The sequence below is a fragment of the Quercus suber genome, unplaced genomic scaffold (genome assembly GCF_002906115.3).
Source record: "Quercus suber isolate HL8 unplaced genomic scaffold, Cork oak 2.0 scaffold_135, whole genome shotgun sequence".
In the NCBI taxonomy this organism is placed as follows: Eukaryota; Viridiplantae; Streptophyta; class Magnoliopsida; order Fagales; family Fagaceae; genus Quercus; species Quercus suber.
This window is the reverse complement of record NW_027069597.1, coordinates 310,149-334,782: the sequence shown is the minus strand read 5'-3', so window position 1 is coordinate 334,782 and position 24,634 is coordinate 310,149. Positions and strand designations below refer to the sequence as shown.

The 24,634-nt window shown below is 35.9% G+C and overlaps 2 protein-coding genes across 2 annotated transcripts; both read left to right on the top strand.

The window, feature by feature from the left end:
- The first annotated feature begins 21,338 nt into the window (after nt 1–21,338).
- On the top strand, nt 21,339–22,391 carry LOC112020137 (uncharacterized). The gene has a single exon (XM_024052699.2). The coding sequence runs from the start codon at nt 21,339–21,341 to the stop codon at nt 22,389–22,391; it is 1,053 nt and encodes a 350-aa protein (XP_023908467.2).
- Nucleotides 22,392–22,845: 454 nt separating this feature from the next.
- LOC136068807 (uncharacterized) lies at nt 22,846–23,766 on the top strand. The gene has a single exon (XM_065776518.1). It carries the CDS (start codon nt 22,846–22,848, stop codon nt 23,764–23,766), a length of 921 nt encoding a protein of 306 aa, XP_065632590.1.
- The last annotated feature ends 868 nt before the right edge of the window (nt 23,767–24,634 follow it).

Sequence of the window (24,634 nt, the reverse complement as noted above, 5' to 3'; positions counted from 1 at the left end):
GATCGAATGTGACAGTCGTTTTAGAACAAACTAAGGCACTTTTTCGATCGATCGAAAAATGGGTTGGATCGATCGAAATGGTCAGAAGCTCACTAAATTTTGAAAAAAAATCCAGTTTTGAAAGACACAAACCAAAATTTTGTAAAACAACTCCTCAAAGCATTAAATAGTAAAAACAAAATGCATGAGTATGAGATGGAATGCTTTTTCAAAAACCCAAAATTTTTAAACCCAAATTATGTCAAAAACACGTTTCAATCATTCCCCCATTGAATTTTCTCAAGCAACAAAAATGTTGTGCACAAATCTCAAGATATTTTCAAACTTGGTTGGTCAGACCATAAACACACATACTAGTATGTACAGTGTTTAACAAAGAGTAACTTGTGTAGTGTGTGATACTAGCAAAAACTTGGGATACATGTGAGGTGATATGTGAATGGCAATCAAACACAAAGTCTACACAATTCATCACATAGAATTTAAAAGAGACTATCACCTAAAGAGTTACATCCTATAACTCCCACATCTCCTAGAACAAAAGCTTGCAATCATGTAAGTTTCTTGTATTTTTGCCTCTTATTTGTATGAGATGGCATTCAGCCTAATAGTACACACCGGTTTGAATTAAGTGAATTGGCATTAAGCCTAATAGTACACACCAGTTTTAATTTATTTTGAGGCTACACCTTATGTTCTTTTTGTGCATGTGCTACACTTTCTCGAGCACAGAATCTTATGATATGCACTAAGGTGTTCATGATTGGCTAGTGAACAGTGGTGAGATGGTTATTTATGCCTTTCTCAAAAGGATCAAGTCCGACAGTCAAATAACATGTGACTTCAAGATTAAGACAAAGTGATAAACACCATAAACATCTTTCCCACACAACATGCACTACAAAGCTCAAACTAGTAAAGTGCAATAAAGTAAGCTCATCCAAGTTAAACAAGGTACATAAGACATGTTATGTGTAAATAAATTGACCAACCTTGTTTTTCAAAAATCAAGAACAATATGTTCAACATAAATTTGCTTCCTTCTTTCCTTTTTTTTTTTTTTTTTTTTTTTTAAAGGAAAACAAATAAATCCTAGAATGAAATGCATGAATGTAATGCAATGCAAGTCCTAGAACAAAGAAAACACAAAAAAAAAAAAAAAACAATGGTCACAAAAGAATAGAGCAATGAAGCACAAGGACCATGTCAGAAAGACTCAAGTATTTCGAGTCTTTTGCATCCAAAACTTTTTAGATGCACCATGAGCATTGGAGTTCTTATTCACATTTGAGTGATTCCCAACTCCATGATTGGAATAAAGGTTTAACACCTTTACCAATTCACCAATTAATGCCATAGGATCTTGTGCTTGAGGCACAGGCACTTTTGGTTTATTTGCTCTCTTATCAGCTTGAAGCTTGTAACAGTTAGGACGAATATGTCCAGACTTACCACAATAATGACAAACCCACGCAGGTTTACCATGCATCTTGTCCTTAGATTTGGTAGGCTCCTTAGGTTTAGATTCTCTTAAGTCTACCCTAGTCTTCTTAGGTGGTGAAACTTCTACAGGTTTAACTACCTCACTCACAGGTGGTTTGACAGTATCACTCACAACCTCACTCACAGAAGGTCCAGAAGAAGAAGAAGGAACAAAAGTAGTGGAATGTGGTCCAGTATCAAAGATGCTTTCAACATATCCTAACCCAGTTTTATCAGAAGGATACTTTTGAACATTCAGCATGTGATCAAGTTTAGAACTAGCAGATCTAGCAACAGATAAATCATGTTCCAAAGTTCTAACTTTATCAAGCAAAAGCATATTCTCAGATTTAACATTATTCAAAAGTTCATTTGCATCAAACAGTTTAACAAGCAAATTTCTCTTTTCAAGCTCAAGAGAATCAATTTTCTTTAGGCCAAGATCAACTTTCATAGCATCCTTTGCAGCAATTTTGCAAAGTTTGTTATAGGCCTCTTGAAGATCTGCATCTTCAGAGAGTTCCCCATCAGAAGGGTTCTCTTCAGCAGATATGCCTTCATTGACTATAGCAGTAGCCGTGAAAGCAATGAAGTTTCCATCCTCGTCACCACCGGACTCATCATCAGAAACCTCATTATCACTAAGGGTTACAGCCATAGCTTTACCCTTAGTCCTTAAGAATGTAGGACATTCAGATTTCACATGACCATACCCTTGACAGCCAAAACACTGAGGACCCAAAGAGTTATTAGAAGATTGACCAGAATTTTCTCTAGGTTTTTCAAAATTGTTAACCTTAGTGGGATCATTCTTCCTAAAATTTCTAGGTTCAGCAGTGTAAGTACCTCTTGCCTTTCTATTTGTATTCCTAAGAAAGTTCTTAAAGTTTTTGGCAAGATAGGCAATCTCTGTAGCAGAGAGCTCATCATCAAATCCACCACCATCAACATCATCAACTGACTTAAGAGCCATTGATTTGGATTTGTTCACTTTAGGTAGGTCAGACTCATAGGATTGAAGAGATCCTACAAGCTCATCAACAGGGATGGAGTCCACATCCTTGCTTTCAGTTATGGCAGTCACTTTGGGTCTAAAGTCTTCAGTTAAAGATCTAAGAATCTTCCTAACAATCTTAGGTTGATCATAGATTTCACCCAAATTAAAAGCAGAATTAACAATATCATTCAGTTTGGCATAAAATTCATCAAAGGATTCATCATCAGACATCCTAATGTTTTCAAACCTAGAAGTTAATTGCTGCAGTTTGTTTATCTTAACTGCCTTTGTGCCTTCATGCACAGTTTGGAGGATTTTCCAAGCAGTATGAGCAACCTCAACATTAGAGATTCTCTTAAATTCCTCCATAGAAACAGCATTAAAGATAGCATTCATAGCTTTGCTATTGAAGCTTGCTGCTTCTTTTTCAGAAGTTTGCCACTCACTCACAGGAGTAGCGGGCTTCTCCCATCCGTATTCAACGGAATTCCAAACCCTTTCATCAATGGATTTCAGGAATGCTTTCATCCTTACTTTCCAATAGGCATAGTTGTTCCCATCAAAATGAGGAGGAACAAACAGAGAGTGTCCATGCTCCATGACAACAGGGGTCAAGGATCAGCTCAGAGATTAAAAATCTCAAACAAAAAGAGCTACCAGCTCTGATACCACTTGAACGGTTTTAGACCCCTTAAACACACAGATTGCGTAGCCTAGATTAATTAGCCAAGTTGTTACTTAGTCAAATTAAGCAATTCTAGGTTAAAACAATCCAAACAATCATATCAAGATATAATGCAGCGGAAAATAAATAACACAAGATATGATCACCCAGGAAACCACACGGTAAAAACCTGGGGAGGATTTGACCCACCGATCCTCAAGGCTAACCTGAATTCACTATGAAAGAATTGAAGTTCGTACAAAAGGACTACAAGCTCCCCGCTCGACTTCCTAATGCTACCCACCAGTAGAACTTACTGACACGACCACGTGCAAGCTCCGAATCCATGGACTCCTTCTTTCTTGGATTCTTCAATCAGCTACAAGCACCCCCGCTTGATTATCTTTAAGCTTCAATGGTAGCAACCAAATTGATCATCAAGATGTAGATAATACCTCCAACTTGAAAACCCTAAGCTTTGTGTAAAGGAAAACTCCTCAAAGATCTCACAAGAGATTTACACAAAACAGCAATGTATGAGCAACAATACAATTGGAGCAACCTTCAAAAATGTGGCTAGGGTTTTGTTTATATACCTAGGGTAAAAACATAAAACCCTAAACGTTTAATGAAGTAGGGCTGAGTTGGAAATTCTGCAGAAAAAACAACCTGTACGATTTTCGATCGATCGAGTCTATTCTTCGATCGATCAAGCCAGGCCGAAAGTCCCAAGTACTTCTGCAGCCACTCGATTCCAACTTTACAATAATAAAAGAACTTTGAGCAAGCCTAAACAAGACTATATACATTATTTTGATCATGATTTGCCAACATTACAAATTAGAGTTCTAAATACATAAAATCCTAAGACTTTAGAACCTAACAGCATCTATAAATTATGGATATGAGTAATTTCAATTTTTCTTATTAGACTGAAATTAAAATCACTCCAAACATGCTTTTTATTATGTTCTTGAGATAACAACAATAGGTTGCCCATTGCTTCTTTTTAATTTATGAAAATATGAACGAGTTAATTCACTTATTGTCCTGAGTAATAAGTAAATTAACAAAACAAATGGGAAAAAAAGATTATTTAAAAAGCAAGTATCAAAATGTCCACATTTACCAACAGCGTACTCAATTTAGTTGAGCATTTGAGCAATATACAGTAACTTCTCTCTAATTGTGAACTTGCAAATTTCATTCCTAATGGCGGTTTACTATATGCAGAGGATTTGGTTCACGAAACCCCAGCATCTAGTAATGGGCATGCCAAAGACTCCAATCAAGAAACCCTAGTATCTAGTAATGGGCATAAAAAGCGTGGGAAAATGCGAATGCAGTGAATCTGGAGTCTTCCAGCCAACATGAAACTTCGATGTGAGTTAAATGTACACAGCCAACCGATTGGGGAGAGCGGCCAAACATCCAAAAGGTGGTTGGGCACATTTTGCCTTAGCCCCACCTTGTGCCCACTTATGCCATCTGCTTGGACTCGTGTCCCTTGTAAGCACAAAGAAGATAGTTGGATAGAGATTGAGGTAGTATCAAATTAAACTACTTTTAATTGTTATGTATAACTGTATGTGTGCTAAATGGAATTTTCAGTACGGTGGATAATTGCACTATGCTAACTCAATTTTTGCATTTCAGAAGTGGTGGATCATTGAAGCTGAAATTGTCCAACCAGCTAATCAAATGAACTGGGAAATGCATCTACTAGGGGAATTGAGGAGGAACTGAAGGAGAAAATTGAAAAAGAAATGCTACCCAGAAGATGCGTTGAAAGAAGAGGTCCTTGGAAAAATACCAGATTGGGCAGAAAAGAAGCAGTACGAGGAGCTAGTTGACTATTGGTTTTTACCTGAAATGCAGGTTTCGCTATTTTCTTGCTTTATTATCTTTTAGTGGTAATAAACATATGATGGGGTATTTTTAGGTTTTTAGCGAGTACAGTTTATTTAATTGAAAATTTTGTTTTATTTTATTGGCAGGAATGTGCTGGTAGACATTAAGTAATACGAACAAAAGAAGTCACGGGTTTCAGAAGGACATAGCAAGGTCAGGGCCTATATGTTTTGCCCAAACTACTGACAAAATGGTAAGAAATGCATTATATAACAACTAGCCAGGGTTTTAATATTCTACTATTTTAGATTCAAATGTAACGAATATAAAGAGTTTGGTGAGACTAATTGACTGATGAATCTGAGCAGTCCTCAAGTGAATGGTCCAGATGAAATTTTTAGCATTGCTTGCCTCATTAGTAAAATTTCATAATTTAGACTAATGTTAGAGGAGCACATGAGGTTTCATGTTGTTGCATATGAGAGCACAATGTTGGGGTAAGGCAGACTTGGTTATTTTGCATGTTCATGACTATTAATAGACATTTCTTGTGATGTTTCCTGTTCTTGATTAGTGATTTCATTAAGAATTATGTTTGCCACTTTGTTAGCAAGATATTGGTTTGGTATATAGCAATTGGTTGTTCTTTGAATTAGCTTTCCTTTGTTACGTTCTCTATGGAAAACTAAATAGGTTAAGAGTGGACAGCTCCAATACAATTGGCATGCATATGCACATAGGCGCATATATAAAACACATACCTTATCTTGCCTTCACTTTTTAGCATTTTGAAAATGTGAGTGCCAATCACTCTGTGCATAACCCATTGGCCCAATTGATTTTATGTTGTAGAATTAATAGGTGGCAATGAGATGGGTATATTTTGTAAAATCAATGTGGCATTGAGTCTCCTAATTGAGTGATGACTACAACTTCATTAAAAAAAAAAAATTACAGTGCGTGAATGTTGATAAGAGTTACTCTATATTAAAATCCCCTTAAGCTCCATTTGGTTTGGCGATTTGGGGAATGAAACGTACGTTTTGAAAACCCAAATGTCATTTTACAATAACTTATGAAAAAAAAACTTTTATTATTTTAATTTTCTTGGGATAGACATTATCTCTTATTGGAATAAATAGGGATAGTATTTTAGAGAGAGAGAGAGAGAGAGAGAGAGAGTTGTCCTTATCGTATGTGTTTGGTCAAGATTATTACCATTTTTTATTATACAAGAATGAAGAAACTAGTAGTCATTTTATTGGAACTTTTAGAAAAGTATGCAATATTATGGGTTACTTTAAAATTCAAGGTTTAAGCCAATTTAGGGGATAGTTGCCTAAATAAATTTATTCCTTTCCCTTCAGTGTGTGTGTGTGTGTCCTTATAGTATATAATTATGTGTACAATATGCTTTACCTTTATATGGACAAAAAAAAAAATGTAGCAAAATGAAAAAGTTGAAGAATTTTTATTGATAGGAACATTTCATGTTTCTTCATTATTTTTTTCATAGTTTTGACGCTGTGACAACAAAGAGAAGATGATTGCAATAAAAATTGACGGTGTGACAGAAAAGACAAGTTCGAGAGAGGAAATGTGAGGAAGTTGAGTGAAGGAAATTAGGGGTAGCTAGGGCCTATTTCAGCCACTGTCACAACTAACTGCAATGGATTTTAAGAGTGTTGGATCCAAAAACCGCTTCATACTAAGCATTTGCCTAAAGAAAACATCTCACTTGTGTTTTTGAACATAATAATCTACATTTTTTATTTTGTTTTACATCATATTGCATGTTATGTCCCAAATTCCATTTGCTATGTTCGGTTGTTTTCATTTGCTTCATATCACCAACATAAATTTTCACTATTGTAATGAGACTGTTGAATATGATGTAGGCAAAAGAAAGTAGGCAAGCAGTGGAGTGTGTAGTTGTTTTCACGAAGGTATACTGCACCAAAGATGGGCGACCTATTAGTAATGAAGTGAGAGATAAGATTGTTAGCCATATATCATAACCTATTTGTTTTGAATTTTGTGCGTGAATTGTTTATAGCATGTAATATGTTATTTGGTTCTTATGTGAAAACAGGATAAAATGATTGAAATTTTAAACAAAGGGGGCTCACTACAAGGAGAGCATTGTGAAGGAATCTTATGGTCAAAAGATGATGTGTTTGCTCAAGTGATATGGGTAGAACATTCTGGACGTGTACGTGGGGTCAGATTTGGACCAACCCTATCAGGAAGAAATGGGTCCAACCTTCTATGTTACACATTGACTCCACCGTCGTCCAGCGAAACAGCCCATCGGATGACTGAATTGGAAAATTCACATTAGGCTTTGAGGGATGAAGTTGCCCAAACAAAGCAGAGCCATTAGAAGCAAATTGTCGAATTGCATGTGCAGCATAAGGAGGAAATGGCTGATTTACATGCGCAGCATAAGCAAGAAATGGTCGAAGTAAATGCACAGCATACTTTGCAAATTGTCGAAGCACTAGCCGAAGCAAAGCGGGAATTAGATGCATGACATCAGCAGCAAATGGACGAAATGATGGCGGGCACGAGAGCCATGTTAGAGGGAATGAGTCTAGTTCTAAATGATTCACAGCTTTCTCAGGTACTAAAAATCTTGCATGCAATTTAATGAAAATTGCGTGTTTATTGCAATGCATTGTTACGTGCAACTAATACGATGTGTTTAATATATTCAAGGTAGCGATGCACCACAATGAAGACATTTCTAATTTGTAATTTTGTGATTGTATGTTGTCTATGTGGCTGTTCATGAAAGAATATTGTACAAGAACAACCAAGGAATATTGTATAATATTATTTTGATATTATAGACAAGTTGATATGTAGACAGGTCAATCACGCCATTCAAAGGTTGACAACCAAGAGGAGTAAATAGTGAAGCCATGCATTGTTCTCACTGTAAGTTCAACAACATAATAAATTTTACTGTTTCTTATTTTAAGTTATACATTTGATGGTTCCACAATAGTATTTCATTTTGTTGGATAAGAATTTTTCCATTGTTGCCCATGGTGATAATGGCAAGTTTACGCTTGCTGACAAGCTTTTGGAGCGCATTGGGACCATTACGAGAGGTCATGGTCAGCCTCAATATCTTGAGATGTTGCAGGTATATTAGCACTTTTAAAAGATTTGTTTTTGTTGTTGTTTAGGAAAAACATAAATTGGTTATTCAATGGAATTTGTATTGTTTTTGAGTGGGCTTGTTTATAGTTGTTGAGTTGTTTAGGAAGAGACGCATTGGGAATGATATGAAATTTATATTGCTTTTGAGTGCATGATGTTTTTCATGGGTTTGTTTCTGAGTGAAGAGTGAAGTATATGCTTGCTAAATTGTTTAGGGAGATACATGAGTTGGATATTCTATGGAATTTGTATTGCATTTGATGAGTAAGTTTCCGAGTGAAGTTTTTATAGACTCTTCCTACTTAGTTAGAATTATAACAAAAGTAAAAGACGAGTTTATGGTGCTTTTGAGTTTCTATGGAATTTGCATTGCTATTGAGTTTGTGGTGCTTTTGACGAGTTCGTTTCCTTGTGAAGTTCAAGGTGTTCTTAGGTGAGTAGCTTCAGTCCCGTTTTAAAGCCAAATTTCTCATTAGAAGTGGTTCAAACTTTCTTTGGCAAACTAGATGTGGTCCAAACAAGGTGGTCTTTTTGTTTTTCAAGCTTTTTATTATTATTATTATTATTATTATTATTATTATTATTATTATTATTGAATAAAGTTGTTTTTAAATAATTAATTGGATGTATTAATATATGGATCGGATCTTAGTATATTACTGTGATTTGTGTTTTGATATGTAGGTGACAAATCTTTTGGGGTGCTTGCTTTTGGCGCGTTTTGCTATCTATTAGGAGCGAGTGAGTAGAATAGTTTTGATTCATAGAAAGCTTTAAATAGACCAATTGCTTATGTGATTCTCTTTTTGTTTTTTTTTTTTTTTTTTTTTTTTTTTAATTTTTATATGAGTGATTCTCCTTTTGTTGATATTCTCTTTTTTATGAGTGATTCTATGTCAAGATCCCAAGATATTCCTTATGTGTATTGCTTATTCTAGTAATTTTTGTTCCTCTTCAGTGGATATACTATCAGTTCATGAAATGGCATTACTATCTTTTGGTAAGCTTCAATATTGAGAATTTGTTATATTCCATTTATTTATTGATTTATAAAGCTTAATTGGTTTTTTAGGCAGTGGGGTATTGAATTCTGATGGCAAATTTGTGTTTTTGGTTATGTTGTTACTAAACATAGGCTTATGTGTCATTTCTATTATTGTGTGAATTTGGGGGGTTGGAACTATATGGGGGCTAGGCTAGAATCTTTTACAGTGATGTCATATACTTGAGCTGATATAAATGCTTTAAAGACCAAAAAAAAAAAGTATTTTAGCATGCTTTAAAAAACACGAGGGATGCACGTGAGTAAAAATGATTTTGTTGCAAATTGATGTTGGGTAAGAGTTAACTTATTTTCTTCTTAGTTCTCTGCTTTGTTCGAAATAGCTGACTACTGTCTTTATATTTTTGCAGTGCCATTATGGACATAAACTGTGTTCTACCTGTAAATCAAGGGTACAAAACTGATGCCCCACATGTAAATCAAGGGTACCTTCAAAAGTGTGATGCCTGTTGCATCTTTTTTGTGTCAAATGGACCCTAAACTTTATTCCATTTTGTTGCTGTATTGGACTACATATTCCTTAAAGATTGATAATTTTCCCATATTCCTTAAAGATTGATTGAAATTGTGACAGGTTTGAGAAAATTCCAGCTTGATATTCCTTTGAAATTCCGGCTTCTTATTTTGTTGCATGCAATGAGCCGAAATTTCAAAGGAATAACAAGCTGGAATTGTATGTGTGACAAGTATTTTATAGTAGCGTTTGTAAAACTTATAACAGCGTTTGTAAATGCATTTGCCATCTGGCCTAGAAGAAAAGAAAAAAAAACTATAGCCGCGTTTTTCAAACATGGCTATAGACATATTAACAAAAAATCCAGGGGTTATAGCTGTGTTTTAAATGCGGCTATAGGTGACAAATATATTCACATTTAGAAAACATGGCTATAGTTATGGCCTATAGCCGCATTTTAAACACAACTAAAACATGTCTTCGAAGCTGTCAACAAGGGACCCATAGCCACGTTTTAAACGCGGCCATAGGTCCTCGTTTTAGGCCGCGTTTAAAACGTGGTGTAAGACCGGACCTATAGCCGCATTTTAAACGTGGCTATAGGACCCCTGTTGACAGCTTCGAAGACATGTTTTAGCCATGTTTAAAACGTGGCTATAGGCCATAACTATAGCCGTGTTTAAAACGTGGCCATTAGTCCAACCCTATAGCCACGTTTTAAACATGGCTATAGCTTTCACCTATAGACATGTTTAAAATGCGGCTATAGCTTTCACCTATAGCCATGTTTAAAACGCGGTCATTGGTCCGATCCTATAGCCACGTTTTAAACGCGACTATAGGTCTTGGTCTTAGGCCACGTTTTAAACGCGGCCATAGGTCCTGGTTTTAGGCTGCGTTTGAAAATTGTGGCCATAGACCTCCTCAGGCCTATAGTCACGGGGTTTAGGCCACATTTGAAAGCGCGGCCTAAAAAAATGCGGCTATAGGCCAAAACGTCCTATAGCCATGTTTTTCTGTCCTATAGCCGCGTTTTAAAAACGTGGCCACAGGACCTTTTTTTTTGTAGTGGTAGGAAATAACTATCACTTACAAGTGTCATATTTTTGCCAATTTATTTACTACATGGCATAAGTGACTACAACTTTTTTTTAATTAATTTTATTTTAAATAAAAATTATTATGATTTATTTTTTGAGAAAGTATAGTATTATGGAAATGGTTTTACGTGTATATAGAAATCAATAAAACGATATGATTTTTGTTTCACTTTTTCTTATTAGAGACATATTATATAGAAATGTAGGGGGTATGAATAAATCATATTGTTAACTATGTTTCACTTTTTGCTTTCTATATGGAATTATTATTGTCAAAGTATAAGGTTGAAATTTATCAACCATCTTGTTGGCTTTATTCCGTGTCAATTTGCTTGTAATTTAGCACTTAGTAACCCTATATATAGGTGGGATTCATGTAAGGGTAGTGTGTTAAGAGAGTGTGAAGAATTGCTCATCCTTGTGCAAAAAAGCAGAGACTCACGGCTAGGACTCATGATTGACTCGCAGCTTGCAAGCCGCCAAATGCTGTGCATGAGGGAAGGTGAAGGGTCATGCCAGCTGTCATACTATAGGACAAAAGTCCCATGCTGGCTAGGCTGTTACCTTGTGACTTGAACTCACGATTTGGACAATCCACGAGGTCAAGCCGCCAACTTACCCTGTTTAGAAAAAACTGACTCTTCATATTCCAAACACACACCACTATATATAGACCCTTACCCACGAAATCAAGTGAGCTTCCAGAGAGAATTTTGTGAGAGAAACCCTAGAGAAAAACAAGATTGCCTCATCCCCAATCTTCACTAAGAGACTCTACAAACTCCTCTACTATCTTCCTCTTCGTTGATACATCCTTGAGAGGTCATTGACCAAATCCTTTTCTCATCACACCCACGTTGTGAGAAGGTACATTTAGTGCTAAGGGAAGCAGTTTGGAAGGGACCAATGACTAATGGTTGATGCTATGGTGTATAGCGGAATTTGGTAAGCTAAAGAAGAAATAGGTTCGGCGCAACCTCGTTGGAGCAAAAGCTTGGAGGGCTTAGGTACACTGGGTAGATTAGGTTTGGAAGGTCTTCTGCTGTTCATGTATCCCAACTACATTTTTTAGTGGATTATTTACCACTTAGAGGGTGGCGGAGAGGTTTTATGCCGAGGGCTTCGGTTTCCTCTTCGGTAACACATCGCATGTTGTCCTTATGTTTGCACATCTCTTCCTTTATCTTTGCCTTTTATTTTCTGTTGTGGATGTGATTATATTTGGCTTAGATTGTTTATCAATTCTGTGTTTGGCTTATGTTTATGTTCCACATGTTAATTGTTTGATTATAAGCTTGAATTGATTTTTTGTTATTTGGAGTCTAAACGTTCAAAGGTGTTTTACACGCATTTTGAACTTTCACAAAGGTTCTCCGTATTGGTTAGAGACTTAGAGGTACATTTAAAAGTTTTTCCTTTTATTTTCCTTCTTTTCCTTTTTGTTTTGTATAATTTGTTAAAATATTATTGGAACACTCTGGTTCATTATATTCTTTCTTATTCTTAAATTGAAATCAAAATTATTAAAAAGATTTTGTTACCAAAATCAAATTCAGTTAATGCAAAATTTAAACATTTGTGACAAGTATCAAATAAATGTCAATAACATACCATTAGCCATGTAGGTATTTTTCGTTAGTGAGTTAACGGTAAAGACCAAATTGACTGCAACTTCAAAATACCATGGACTATATGACTATTANGGTAAGCTTCAATATTGAGAATTTGTTATATTCCATTTATTTATTGATTTATAAAGCTTAATTGGTTTTTTAGGCAGTGGGGTATTGAATTCTGATGGCAAATTTGTGTTTTTGGTTATGTTGTTACTAAACATAGGCTTATGTGTCATTTCTATTATTGTGTGAATTTGGGGGGTTGGAACTATATGGGGGCTAGGCTAGAATCTTTTACAGTGATGTCATATACTTGAGCTGATATAAATGCTTTAAAGACCAAAAAAAAAAAAGTATTTTAGCATGCTTTAAAAAACACGAGGGATGCACGTGAGTAAAAATGATTTTGTTGCAAATTGATGTTGGGTAAGAGTTAACTTATTTTCTTCTTAGTTCTCTGCTTTGTTCGAAATAGCTGACTACTGTCTTTATATTTTTGCAGTGCCATTATGGACATAAACTGTGTTCTACCTGTAAATCAAGGGTACAAAACTGATGCCCCACATGTAAATCAAGGGTACCTTCAAAAGTGTGATGCCTGTTGCATCTTTTTTGTGTCAAATGGACCCTAAACTTTATTCCATTTTGTTGCTGTATTGGACTACATATTCCTTAAAGATTGATAATTTTCCCATATTCCTTAAAGATTGATTGAAATTGTGACAGGTTTGAGAAAATTCCAGCTTGATATTCCTTTGAAATTCCGGCTTCTTATTTTGTTGCATGCAATGAGCCGAAATTTCAAAGGAATAACAAGCTGGAATTGTATGTGTGACAAGTATTTTATAGTAGCGTTTGTAAAACTTATAACAGCGTTTGTAAATGCATTTGCCATCTGGCCTAGAAGAAAAGAAAAAAAAACTATAGCCGCGTTTTTCAAACATGGCTATAGACATATTAACAAAAAATCCAGGGGTTATAGCTGTGTTTTAAATGCGGCTATAGGTGACAAATATATTCACATTTAGAAAACATGGCTATAGTTATGGCCTATAGCCGCATTTTAAACACAACTAAAACATGTCTTCGAAGCTGTCAACAAGGGACCCATAGCCACGTTTTAAACGCGGCCATAGGTCCTCGTTTTAGGCCGCGTTTAAAACGTGGTGTAAGACCGGACCTATAGCCGCATTTTAAACGTGGCTATAGGACCCCTGTTGACAGCTTCGAAGACATGTTTTAGCCATGTTTAAAACGTGGCTATAGGCCATAACTATAGCCGTGTTTAAAACGTGGCCATTAGTCCAACCCTATAGCCACGTTTTAAACATGGCTATAGCTTTCACCTATAGACATGTTTAAAATGCGGCTATAGCTTTCACCTATAGCCATGTTTAAAACGCGGTCATTGGTCCGATCCTATAGCCACGTTTTAAACGCGACTATAGGTCTTGGTCTTAGGCCACGTTTTAAACGCGGCCATAGGTCCTGGTTTTAGGCTGCGTTTGAAAATTGTGGCCATAGACCTCCTCAGGCCTATAGTCACGGGGTTTAGGCCACATTTGAAAGCGCGGCCTAAAAAAATGCGGCTATAGGCCAAAACGTCCTATAGCCATGTTTTTCTGTCCTATAGCCGCGTTTTAAAAACGTGGCCACAGGACCTTTTTTTTTGTAGTGGTAGGAAATAACTATCACTTACAAGTGTCATATTTTTGCCAATTTATTTACTACATGGCATAAGTGACTACAACTTTTTTTTAATTAATTTTATTTTAAATAAAAATTATTATGATTTATTTTTTGAGAAAGTATAGTATTATGGAAATGGTTTTACGTGTATATAGAAATCAATAAAACGATATGATTTTTGTTTCACTTTTTCTTATTAGAGACATATTATATAGAAATGTAGGGGGTATGAATAAATCATATTGTTAACTATGTTTCACTTTTTGCTTTCTATATGGAATTATTATTGTCAAAGTATAAGGTTGAAATTTATCAACCATCTTGTTGGCTTTATTCCGTGTCAATTTGCTTGTAATTTAGCACTTAGTAACCCTATATATAGGTGGGATTCATGTAAGGGTAGTGTGTTAAGAGAGTGTGAAGAATTGCTCATCCTTGTGCAAAAAAGCAGAGACTCACGGCTAGGACTCATGATTGACTCGCAGCTTGCAAGCCGCCAAATGCTGTGCATGAGGGAAGGTGAAGGGTCATGCCAGCTGTCATACTATAGGACAAAAGTCCCATGCTGGCTAGGCTGTTACCTTGTGACTTGAACTCACGATTTGGACAATCCACGAGGTCAAGCCGCCAACTTACCCTGTTTAGAAAAAACTGACTCTTCATATTCCAAACACACACCACTATATATAGACCCTTATACCCACGAAATCAAGTGAGCTTCCAGAGAGAATTTTGTGAGAGAAACCCTAGAGAAAAACAAGATTGCCTCATCCCCAATCTTCACTAAGAGACTCTACAAACTCCTCTACTATCTTCCTCTTCGTTGATACATCCTTGAGAGGTCATTGACCAAATCCTTTTCTCATCACACCCACGTTGTGAGAAGGTACATTTAGTGCTAAGGGAAGCAGTTTGGAAGGGACCAATGACTAATGGTTGATGCTATGGTGTATAGCGGAATTTGGTAAGCTAAAGAAGAAATAGGTTCGGCGCAACCTCGTTGGAGCAAAAGCTTGGAGGGCTTAGGTACACTGGGTAGATTAGGTTTGGAAGGTCTTCTGCTGTTCATGTATCCCAACTACATTTTTTAGTGGATTATTTACCACTTAGAGGGTGGCGGAGAGGTTTTATGCCGAGGGCTTCGGTTTCCTCTTCGGTAACACATCGCATGTTGTCCTTATGTTTGCACATCTCTTCCTTTATCTTTGCCTTTTATTTTCTGTTGTGGATGTGATTATATTTGGCTTAGATTGTTTATCAATTCTGTGTTTGGCTTATGTTTATGTTCCACATGTTAATTGTTTGATTATAAGCTTGAATTGATTTTTTGTTATTTGGAGTCTAAACGTTCAAAGGTGTTTTACACGCATTTTGAACTTTCACAAAGGTTCTCCGTATTGGTTAGAGACTTAGAGGTACATTTAAAAGTTTTTCCTTTTATTTTCCTTCTTTTCCTTTTTGTTTTGTATAATTTGTTAAAATATTATTGGAACACTCTGGTTCATTATATTCTTTCTTATTCTTAAATTGAAATCAAAATTATTAAAAAGATTTTGTTACCAAAATCAAATTCAGTTAATGCAAAATTTAAACATTTGTGACAAGTATCAAATAAATGTCAATAACATACCATTAGCCATGTAGGTATTTTTCGTTAGTGAGTTAACGGTAAAGACCAAATTGACTGCAACTTCAAAATACCATGGACTATATGACTATTACAAAAATGTAGGGACCAAATTGACTATGAATCCAAAATTTAGAGACCAAAATGGTATTTTAGTCTTAAATCATATTGAGTAAGAGAAAGGTCGTGGTTGTCAAGAAGATAGGAAGAAAAAATTTTAAAAAGAAAAAAAAAATTGAAAAAAATATAGCAAAACATTTTTGTGAAAAATTCAATGGTTTAGTGTTTTTTTTAAAAAAAAAAAAAAAACTTTAAGATATATATGTATATATATTTTAAATCATAAAAAAAAAAAATATTCCAATTGAAGAACTTGGTTATATAAAAAAGATCATATTCATTCTTTCCAAAATGTATATATTGCTTACTAATATATATTAATAATACCAATTATAATTGCTTATTATATAAAAAGAAGTTTTTCAAAATTAAAATTAAAAAAATCTTATCTAACATTAACTATTTTACAAGAATTATATAAATTAATCATATCATCAATTGAAAATGAGATTCTAACAAAAGTTGAATTCAAGAACTTCATTAGTAGTTTTGCATCTCAAAAAGTTATTAGATAATTTTAAATTAAAGAATTTAAAACACATAATAATAATATTATTATTATTATGAGAAAAGATCTTACTTAAAATTATCTTATTGGATCTCAAATTAGATCTATCGATCATGTTTTAAAAATATTACTAAAACCATTTTTTGGTGAAAATATTTCATCAAATATTTTTCGTCAAAAAGTGGTTTTAGATATTATTAACACATTTAGTGATTTAGTTCTCGGTAATCTCATAAGATTCCCAAGCATTCAAATGCTTAGTTGGAAACAAAGAAAAGAATCTAGCTAGATGCTTGTATTCCCATTTTGGTGGTTGAGGATTCCATTTAAAAATAGTGAATATCCTAATTTTTATAACTTAGGAAATCTCTCTCTCTCTCTCTCTCTCTCTCTCTCTATATATATATATATATGTATGTATGTATGTATTGTGGTTCTATTCATCATTAGGGATTAGTTTTTACTTTAATTTTTTATACTATTGATAGGATTTTGTTTTAGATAGTCGATTATGGGGAAGTGGGGTTCGAATCATACAAATGAGGTACCACAAATAGGATCGAGATTCTTTAAAGTTGCTATAGAGGATCTTAATCCTCACAAATGATATCATTACCACTAAAATATCACTTGAACCTCTATTTCAAAATTATATATTTTAATCTTTTAAGAAAATAAATAATTTTGATTGACAAGTCATGATATTCTAAAAAACAATTAAAAAAATTGAAACAAATATTTTGGTTTTATTTTTTTAATTTTTTTTTTAGAATACTAAGTATTTAACACACACACGGAGAGAGAGAAGAAAGTCTTAAAGAAACTGGCAGTGGTGCATATCTAAAATGGCCCAATATTTTGGTCTTGTATGTGCTAATGTTTTTTTCTTTTTGTAAAAGTATGTGTATTAAATCTCTCTCTCTCTCTCTCTCTCTCTCTCTCTCTCTCTCTCTCTCTCTCTCTCTATATATATATATATATGTATGTATGTATGTATTGTGGTTCTATTCATCATTAGGGATTAGTTTTTACTTTAATTTTTTATACTGATAGGATTTGTTTTAGATAGTTGATTATGGGGAAGTGGGGTTCGAATCATACAAATGAGGCACCACAAATAGGATCAAGATTCTTTAAAGTTGCTATAGAGGATCTTAATCCTCACAAATGATATCATTACCACTAAAATATCACTTGAACCTCTATTTTAAATTATATATTTTAATCTTTTAAGAAAATAAATAATTTGATTGACAAGTCATGATATTCTAAAAACCATTAAAAAAATTGAAACAAATATTTTGGTTTTATTTTTTTAATTTTTTTTTAGAATACTAAGTATTTAACACACACACACACACATGGGGAGAGAGAAGAAAGTCCTAAAGAAACTGACAGTGGTGTATATCTAAAATGACCTAATATTTTGGTCTTGTATGTGCTAATGTTTTTTTTTTTTTGGGTAAAAGTATGTGTATTAAATCTCTCTCTCTCTCTCTCTCTCTCTCTCTCTCTCTCTCTATATATATATATATATATATGTATGTATGTATGCATGTATGTATGTATTGTGGTTCTATTCATCATTAGGGATTAGTTTTTACTTTAATTTTTTATACTATTGATAGGATTTTGTTTTAGATAGTTGATTATGGGGAAGTGTGGTTCGAACCATACAAATGAGGCACCACAAATAGGATCGAGATTCTTTAAAGTTGCTATAGAGGATCTTAATCCTCACAAATGATATCATTACCACTAAAATATCACTTGAACCTCTATTTTAAAATTATATATTTTAATCTTTTAAGAAAATAAATAATTTTGATTGACAAGTCATGTTATTCTAAAAAACCATTAAAAAAATTGAAACAAATATTTTGGTTTTATTTTTTATTTTTTATTTTTTTAGAATACTAAGTATTTAACACACACACATACACAGGGAGAGAGAAGAAAGTCTTAAAGAAATTGACAGTGGTGTATATCTAAAATGACCTAATATTTTGGTCTTGTATGTGCTAATGTTTTTTTTTCTTGGTAAAAGTATGTGTATTAATGTTGCCCTATATTATTTTATTAGGTTTGACTTAATTCATAGTTCATATATTTTTTTTTTCGAAATGTATATAGAAGCTGATAAGGGTAAAATTGTGGATGTGAATACTCATGAATATAATATCATGAAGCAACGTTCAAAATAGACCCGTCGGCCTCATTTGTCATAAATGGCAGTCAAACAGCTTTAGGACGTCTACAGCTTTAGGAAGACAGGGTTAACTTGTCATAAATGGAAAGCTGACACTACTAAGCTGAAGATAGTAAGCTGAAGTAAGCTAAAGATAGTAAGCTGAAGGCAGTAAGCTGAAAAGCTAAAGAGAGTAAGCTGAAAGCAGTAAGCTAAAGAGTAAGCTAAAGATAGTAAGCTGAAGAATAAGTTGAAGATAGTAAGCTGAAGACAGTAAGATTAAGAGGAAGCTAATGAGAACAAAGCTGAAGAGGGTAAGCAAACCTTTGTCAAGATCCATTAGTAAGTGACAATGTTAGGGAGTCCACGAAGCTCACCGCATAGCCGACGAGTTGACCTTAGGCAATGAAGATGGGTAGGCGACGCTAATAAAGCTAAAGGGAATAGGTGAAGCTGACGACCCTAACGTGGTTTGTCTTGATTACTACGCATGAGTATATAAGGAAATGTCTTGTATCCCACACTTAGTGTTAGTCTCCTACAAGGAAAGGATTCCGCAATATACGCTCATGAGGATTCCTATAAGGAAAAGACTTCTAGCCCAAGGAGGAGAGGTTAACCCTCTATTACTATAAAAGCCCTAATACCCTCACAAACCAAGGTATGCATAATTGACCCCGCTTTAGCATTTTAGAGTTGTGAGAAGTTCTAACTTGACTTTCGAAGGGTATTTGGCCAGTACCACACCGGTACTCCTCTTAAGGTCTTCAATTTTTGTGTTGTGCAAGTGCTGTTTCGAGTGTGCAAGAATTGTGTGGCTCACTGGTGATTTTTTCGGCATCATCAGAAGTAATGAATAATACATTGAACATTATCACACATTACAATTATAAATTTAAGAATATATTGGGAAGAATGAATAATTGCTATAAGATTCATAAGAATAACCAAATATGGGGATCTCATATTGCTAGATTTCTAATCAATTGAAGCATAAGCATGTCATAAGAATAACCAAATATGGGGATCTCATATTGCTAGATTTCTAATCAATTGAAGCATAAGCATGGTTACATTCCTAAGTACCACATTTCTTAGAATTTGGACGAGAAGGTAATCATAGATTCCCTGAACCAAATGCAATGTTATAATTTTTGTTTTCATACTCCCACACCGTGTTAATGAGTTTCGAACTTATAAGGGATTGGTCATCAACATCAAAACAGTTTAATGTTTTATTTATTTATTTCTTGAATGAAAAAAAAAAAAAAAATGCTGGGCTTGCACTTTACAATCACTTTTCATCTCATTTTCAAGGACATTTGTTTCGTGTTCAAAGCCTTAGACTTGATGCAATTTTCTTTTTCACGTCCAAATTTTCATGCTTATTACTTACCAATCCGATTCTAAAATTTAACCTAAAAAACAAAAACTTACCAATCCAACCCACTTTCTAACTAGGGGTGTCCACGGGTTGGGCCGGGTCGGTTTTCAACCCAGCCCGAACCCGACCCGCCGGCTTCAGGTGGACAGAAGACTGACCCGAGACCGATCGCCAGCATCAATCGGTCGAATTGGTTTTGGGTTCGGGAGGAGATCAGGTTGTTGCCGGATCTGGAAAATATCGTCGGAATCTGCAAATCATCGCCGAAAAATGTAAAAACTCAGCAGATCTGCATCAAAATCGCCGAAATCTGCACCAAAATTGCTGAAATCTGCTAGGAATGGCCGGATCTGGCTAAATCTCACCACATATGGTTGAGAACTCGCTAGATCTCCTCGGATTTAAACGTGATTTCGCCGGATCTGGCTGAACCTTTAAGTCTTAAAGGTTTGGACTTACCCGTTTTTGGTCGAGCTTGTGATTTCCGACGAGGGAAGAACAGCTCATCGGGCGGGTCGAGTTTGTCGGTTTCTCAAAAAGCCAACTCGCAACCTGAACCGATGGTCTCGGGTGCTTGCGTCGACGACCCGCGTTCGACCATGAACAAGCTTTGATTCGACGGTTTCGAGTCAAGATGATCGGGTTTCAGGTGGTTTGGTCGGGCCGGGCGGGTTATGGACAGCCCTATTTCTGACTCTCAAAAAATATTTTTAAAAGAATCAAATTCCTAAATTACAAGGGTAAATTAGGCCCAAGCCCATGTTTAGACATATCAGCAAGCTCAATAGCTTCCTATTGGGCTTCCAAGCATCATCTATTAATCACCTTTTTCTTTTCTTTTTTTTTTTTTTTTTTTTGAGGAATAATCTATTGATCACCTAGTTTGCCCTTATTAGGATCAGGAACTTTGTTATAGGTGATTTGGGTTTTTGATAACCCCAAAAGACACAATAAAAGTAAATTATTATTTATGTTAGGTCTAGCTAATGGGTGTTTTTATGGCATTTGTTATTAAATTATTTATAAAAAAAAAAAATTCGATATCAGTTTTTGGGAAAAATATAAAAAAACTGTTAAAAAATCAACTACTTTTTTATTTTTCCATAACAAGTTTCTAAGAATATTTATTTAACCAATATCTTTATTATATTCACTAACTTTTTCTTTTATGCTATTTTGATCAACTTTGGGTGTGTCCTAAGTATCAACCATTAACACAAGAGAATAAACATAGTTCGCTCAAATAACAATACTTATTGAGAGAGTTTCTCTGACACTAAGGGAGGGGTCCTAGACTCTTTGACTCTTAGGCAGTAGAAGTGAGAGTTCCTTCTTGGAAGGCTGTTGGGTTCCCTAGGGTAACTAGTTTACCGGTAGGGCTAGTGGGTTATCTTTTCTTTTGGGGTTAGGCAAACACAAGAGGAGGGATGGAGAACTTGACGAAGCATTGGCGTAATTTGTCTCTCAATGAAAGGGAGGGAGGAAAGCTGGCGGTGAAGAAGGATAGAGCCAACCAAGAGTTTACTATTGTGGCTAAATTTCTAACAAAACGTGTGTTGAACACTGAGGCGATTGTGAGGACTTTCAGCCCTTTGTGGCGAGCCAGAAATGGTTTTAAAGTTCACGATGCAGGCGAACATACGATGTTATTTGTGTTTGATAATGCAGAAGAAGTGAACAAGATTTTGATGAGTGAACCCTGGAGTTTTGATAGGCATCTAGTGATCCTCCAACGATTAGAGAGTGCTACCTCGGTGAATGCAGTGAAGTTGGATTCAGTATCGTTATGGGTCCAGGTGCACCATATTCCTGTGAGCTATCTGAACAGAGGTGTGGCTGAGGATTTGTGTGAAGCAATGGGCGTGGTGGATAGAAGTGCAAAGGATACTGAAGTAGATCGAGGCAGTTTCTTCCGAATTCGGGTGCGTGTTGATATTTCGATACCTTTGTGTCGGGGTCAAGTGTTATCAATGGAGGAAGGCGAAGAGTGTTGGGTGTCATTCAAATATGAACGTCTTCCCAATATTTGCTATTGGTGTGGATGTCTGGATCACTCCGATAGGGATTGTGCGAGATGGATTGAAAGCGATGGAACTTTAGATAGTAGAGAGAGGGAGTATGGTCCTTGGATTCGGGCAGCACCAACCCAAACAAGGAGGAAATCTGTGGTGGTGGTTCCTGGTTACTATGAGGCTAGGAAGAAGGATGGTCTTCAGTCCAACACTCCGGTGACTGAGATGCAAAAATCGGTGAGGAAAGAGTGCAGGGGGCAGGCCAAACATGCCAACTCAGCGGCAGAGAGGGTAGCAGTAAATTCAGAAGAGGAAATCACGGAAGAAATTAATGTGCAGGAGAATTCCAGGCCTGAAACGGAAGAGGTGTTAACTCAGAATAATTGCGACATTTATGGAGAGAATAATAGCGGGAATTATGGAGTTATTTATGGACATAAGGGGGACCCGTTGGAGGTCAGATTCTAGAGATTGATAGAGAATTGAATAGCGTTGAAATCACTGAAAGTATTGAAAGGGAGGAGGCAGCTTTAAATAAGGAGAAACACGTGGATAGCCCTAACACTGATTCAACAATTAAAATACCAGAAATTTTAGAAAAGGGTTTGGAGGCAGATGTTGGTCACGTGGCTGCTTTAAATCCCTTAACTGATGAACCAAGGAAAAAAAAACCCGATACTTAAGCAAGGGTTTCTAGCCGTGAGGGAGAGGTAGGCCAATCAAAAACTAAAACTTGGACTCGGGTAGCTCGTTTTGCTCAGAAAGGTGATGCTCAAGCGAAGGCAGAAGCAACTGGTACTTCTAAACGCTCTTTCATGGAGATTGATGGTTGTGAATTACCAAACAAGTGGAGATTGGTTGATCATGTCAGTCAAAAACAATTTTCAATGGTGGAGGCTACTGGGCAGCCCCGCTAGGAGCAATGAATCTCTTATGTTGGAACTGTCGAGGGCTTGGGAACCAATCGACAGAACAAGAGCTTGGAGATATTATTCAGGCACAAGATCCCTCAGTTGTGTTCTTAGCCGAAACATGGCTGGATAAGGCTAGGTTAGAAGATATTCGGATTAGACTAAACTTTGGTGGCATGATTGAAGTGTGTAGAGATACGAGAGGAGGGGGGATAGTAATTTTTTGGAGAAAGGAAGTCGATTTTTCTTTAGGCACCTTCTCTCCAAATCACATTGATGGGGTTTTGAATAAGGGTAAGGAGGATGAATGGAGGTTCACGGGGTTCTATGGAGAATCTGAGACAAGTAATCACTATTTATCGTGGGCTTGTCTAAGGAGACTAAGGGGAAGAAATTCAATCCCATGGCTTTGTGCAGGCGATTTTAATGAGATCGCACGGAGTCATGAGAAACTTGGAGGGAGACAAAGACCAGCTAGACAAATGGAAGAGTTTAGAGATGTTTTGGATGAGTGTGGATTCCGGGACCTTGGCTTTACTGGAGGAAAATTTACTTGGTGTAATGGACATCCGGATGGCTTTACAATTTGGGAGAGGTTGGATAGAGCGGTTGCTACTATGGAATGGCTAGATAAATTTCCTGCAACTAAGGTAATTCATTTGGAGTATGGTTCATCTGATCATAAACCTATTCTTATTTGTCTCAAGGGTATCCCAAAAATCCGACAAAAGCCGTGGCGTTTTGAGCATATGTGGTTGGAGGAAGAGGGTTGCAGAGATACGGTAGAAACAGCTTGGCTTTTCAATGCACCCGGTCAAGCTATGACTAGGGTGGAGGGGAAGATAAGTCATTTCCAAACACAACTCAAGTGGTGGAGTCGGGTTGTAATTGGGAATATTACTAGACTATTGATGGAAAAAAAAAGTTGCTAAGAAAGGCAGAAGAAGAGGCGATAAGGGGGAGGTCTATAAACCGGGTGACAAGGTTGAAAAGAGAGATAAATGATTTGTTATCAAAAGAAGAGAAAATGTGGAAACAAAGATCTAGAGAATTGTGGCTGCATGAAGGAGATAAAAATACCCGATATTTTCATAGTAGAGCTACTCACAGGTTTCGCCGAAATAAAATTGAGGAGTTGGAGAACCATTTGGGTGAGAGGTGTGTGGATGAGAATGGCATAGCAAATATTTTGGTGGATTTTTACCAAAATTTATTCGCTTCATCCTCACCAAACCGGATTGAGGAAGCTTTAGAAGCAACACCACGGGTGGTAACGGAGGAGATGAATCATGAGCTTGTTGCTCCTTTTGGGAGAGCTGAGGTTGACATTGCTTTAAATCAGATGGACCCCCTAAAATCACCAGGACCTGATGGGATGCCTCCATTGTTTTTCCAGCAATTTTGGTCGGTTATTGGTAATGAAGTAGCTGAAGCAGTTCTCACTTGTCTCAATACAGGTTCAATCCCACCTTCTATAAACCAAACTTTTATCACTCTCATCCCAAAGGTTAAAAGTCCGGTAAGAGTTTCTGAATATCGCCCTATTGCACTTTGTAATATTCTGTATAAGCTTATTTCTAAAGTTCTAGCCAATAGACTTAAGAAGTTTTTACCCAGCATTATTTCAGAATCTCAAAGTGCCTTTCAGTCTAGTAAAGCAATCACTGATAATATTTTGGTTGCCTTTGAGACCCTACATCATATTAAAAACCAAAAATCCAAAAAATGGGTTTTTTGGCCATGAAATTAGATATGAGTAAGGCGTATGACCGGGTGGAGTGGAGCTATTTAAGAAAGATT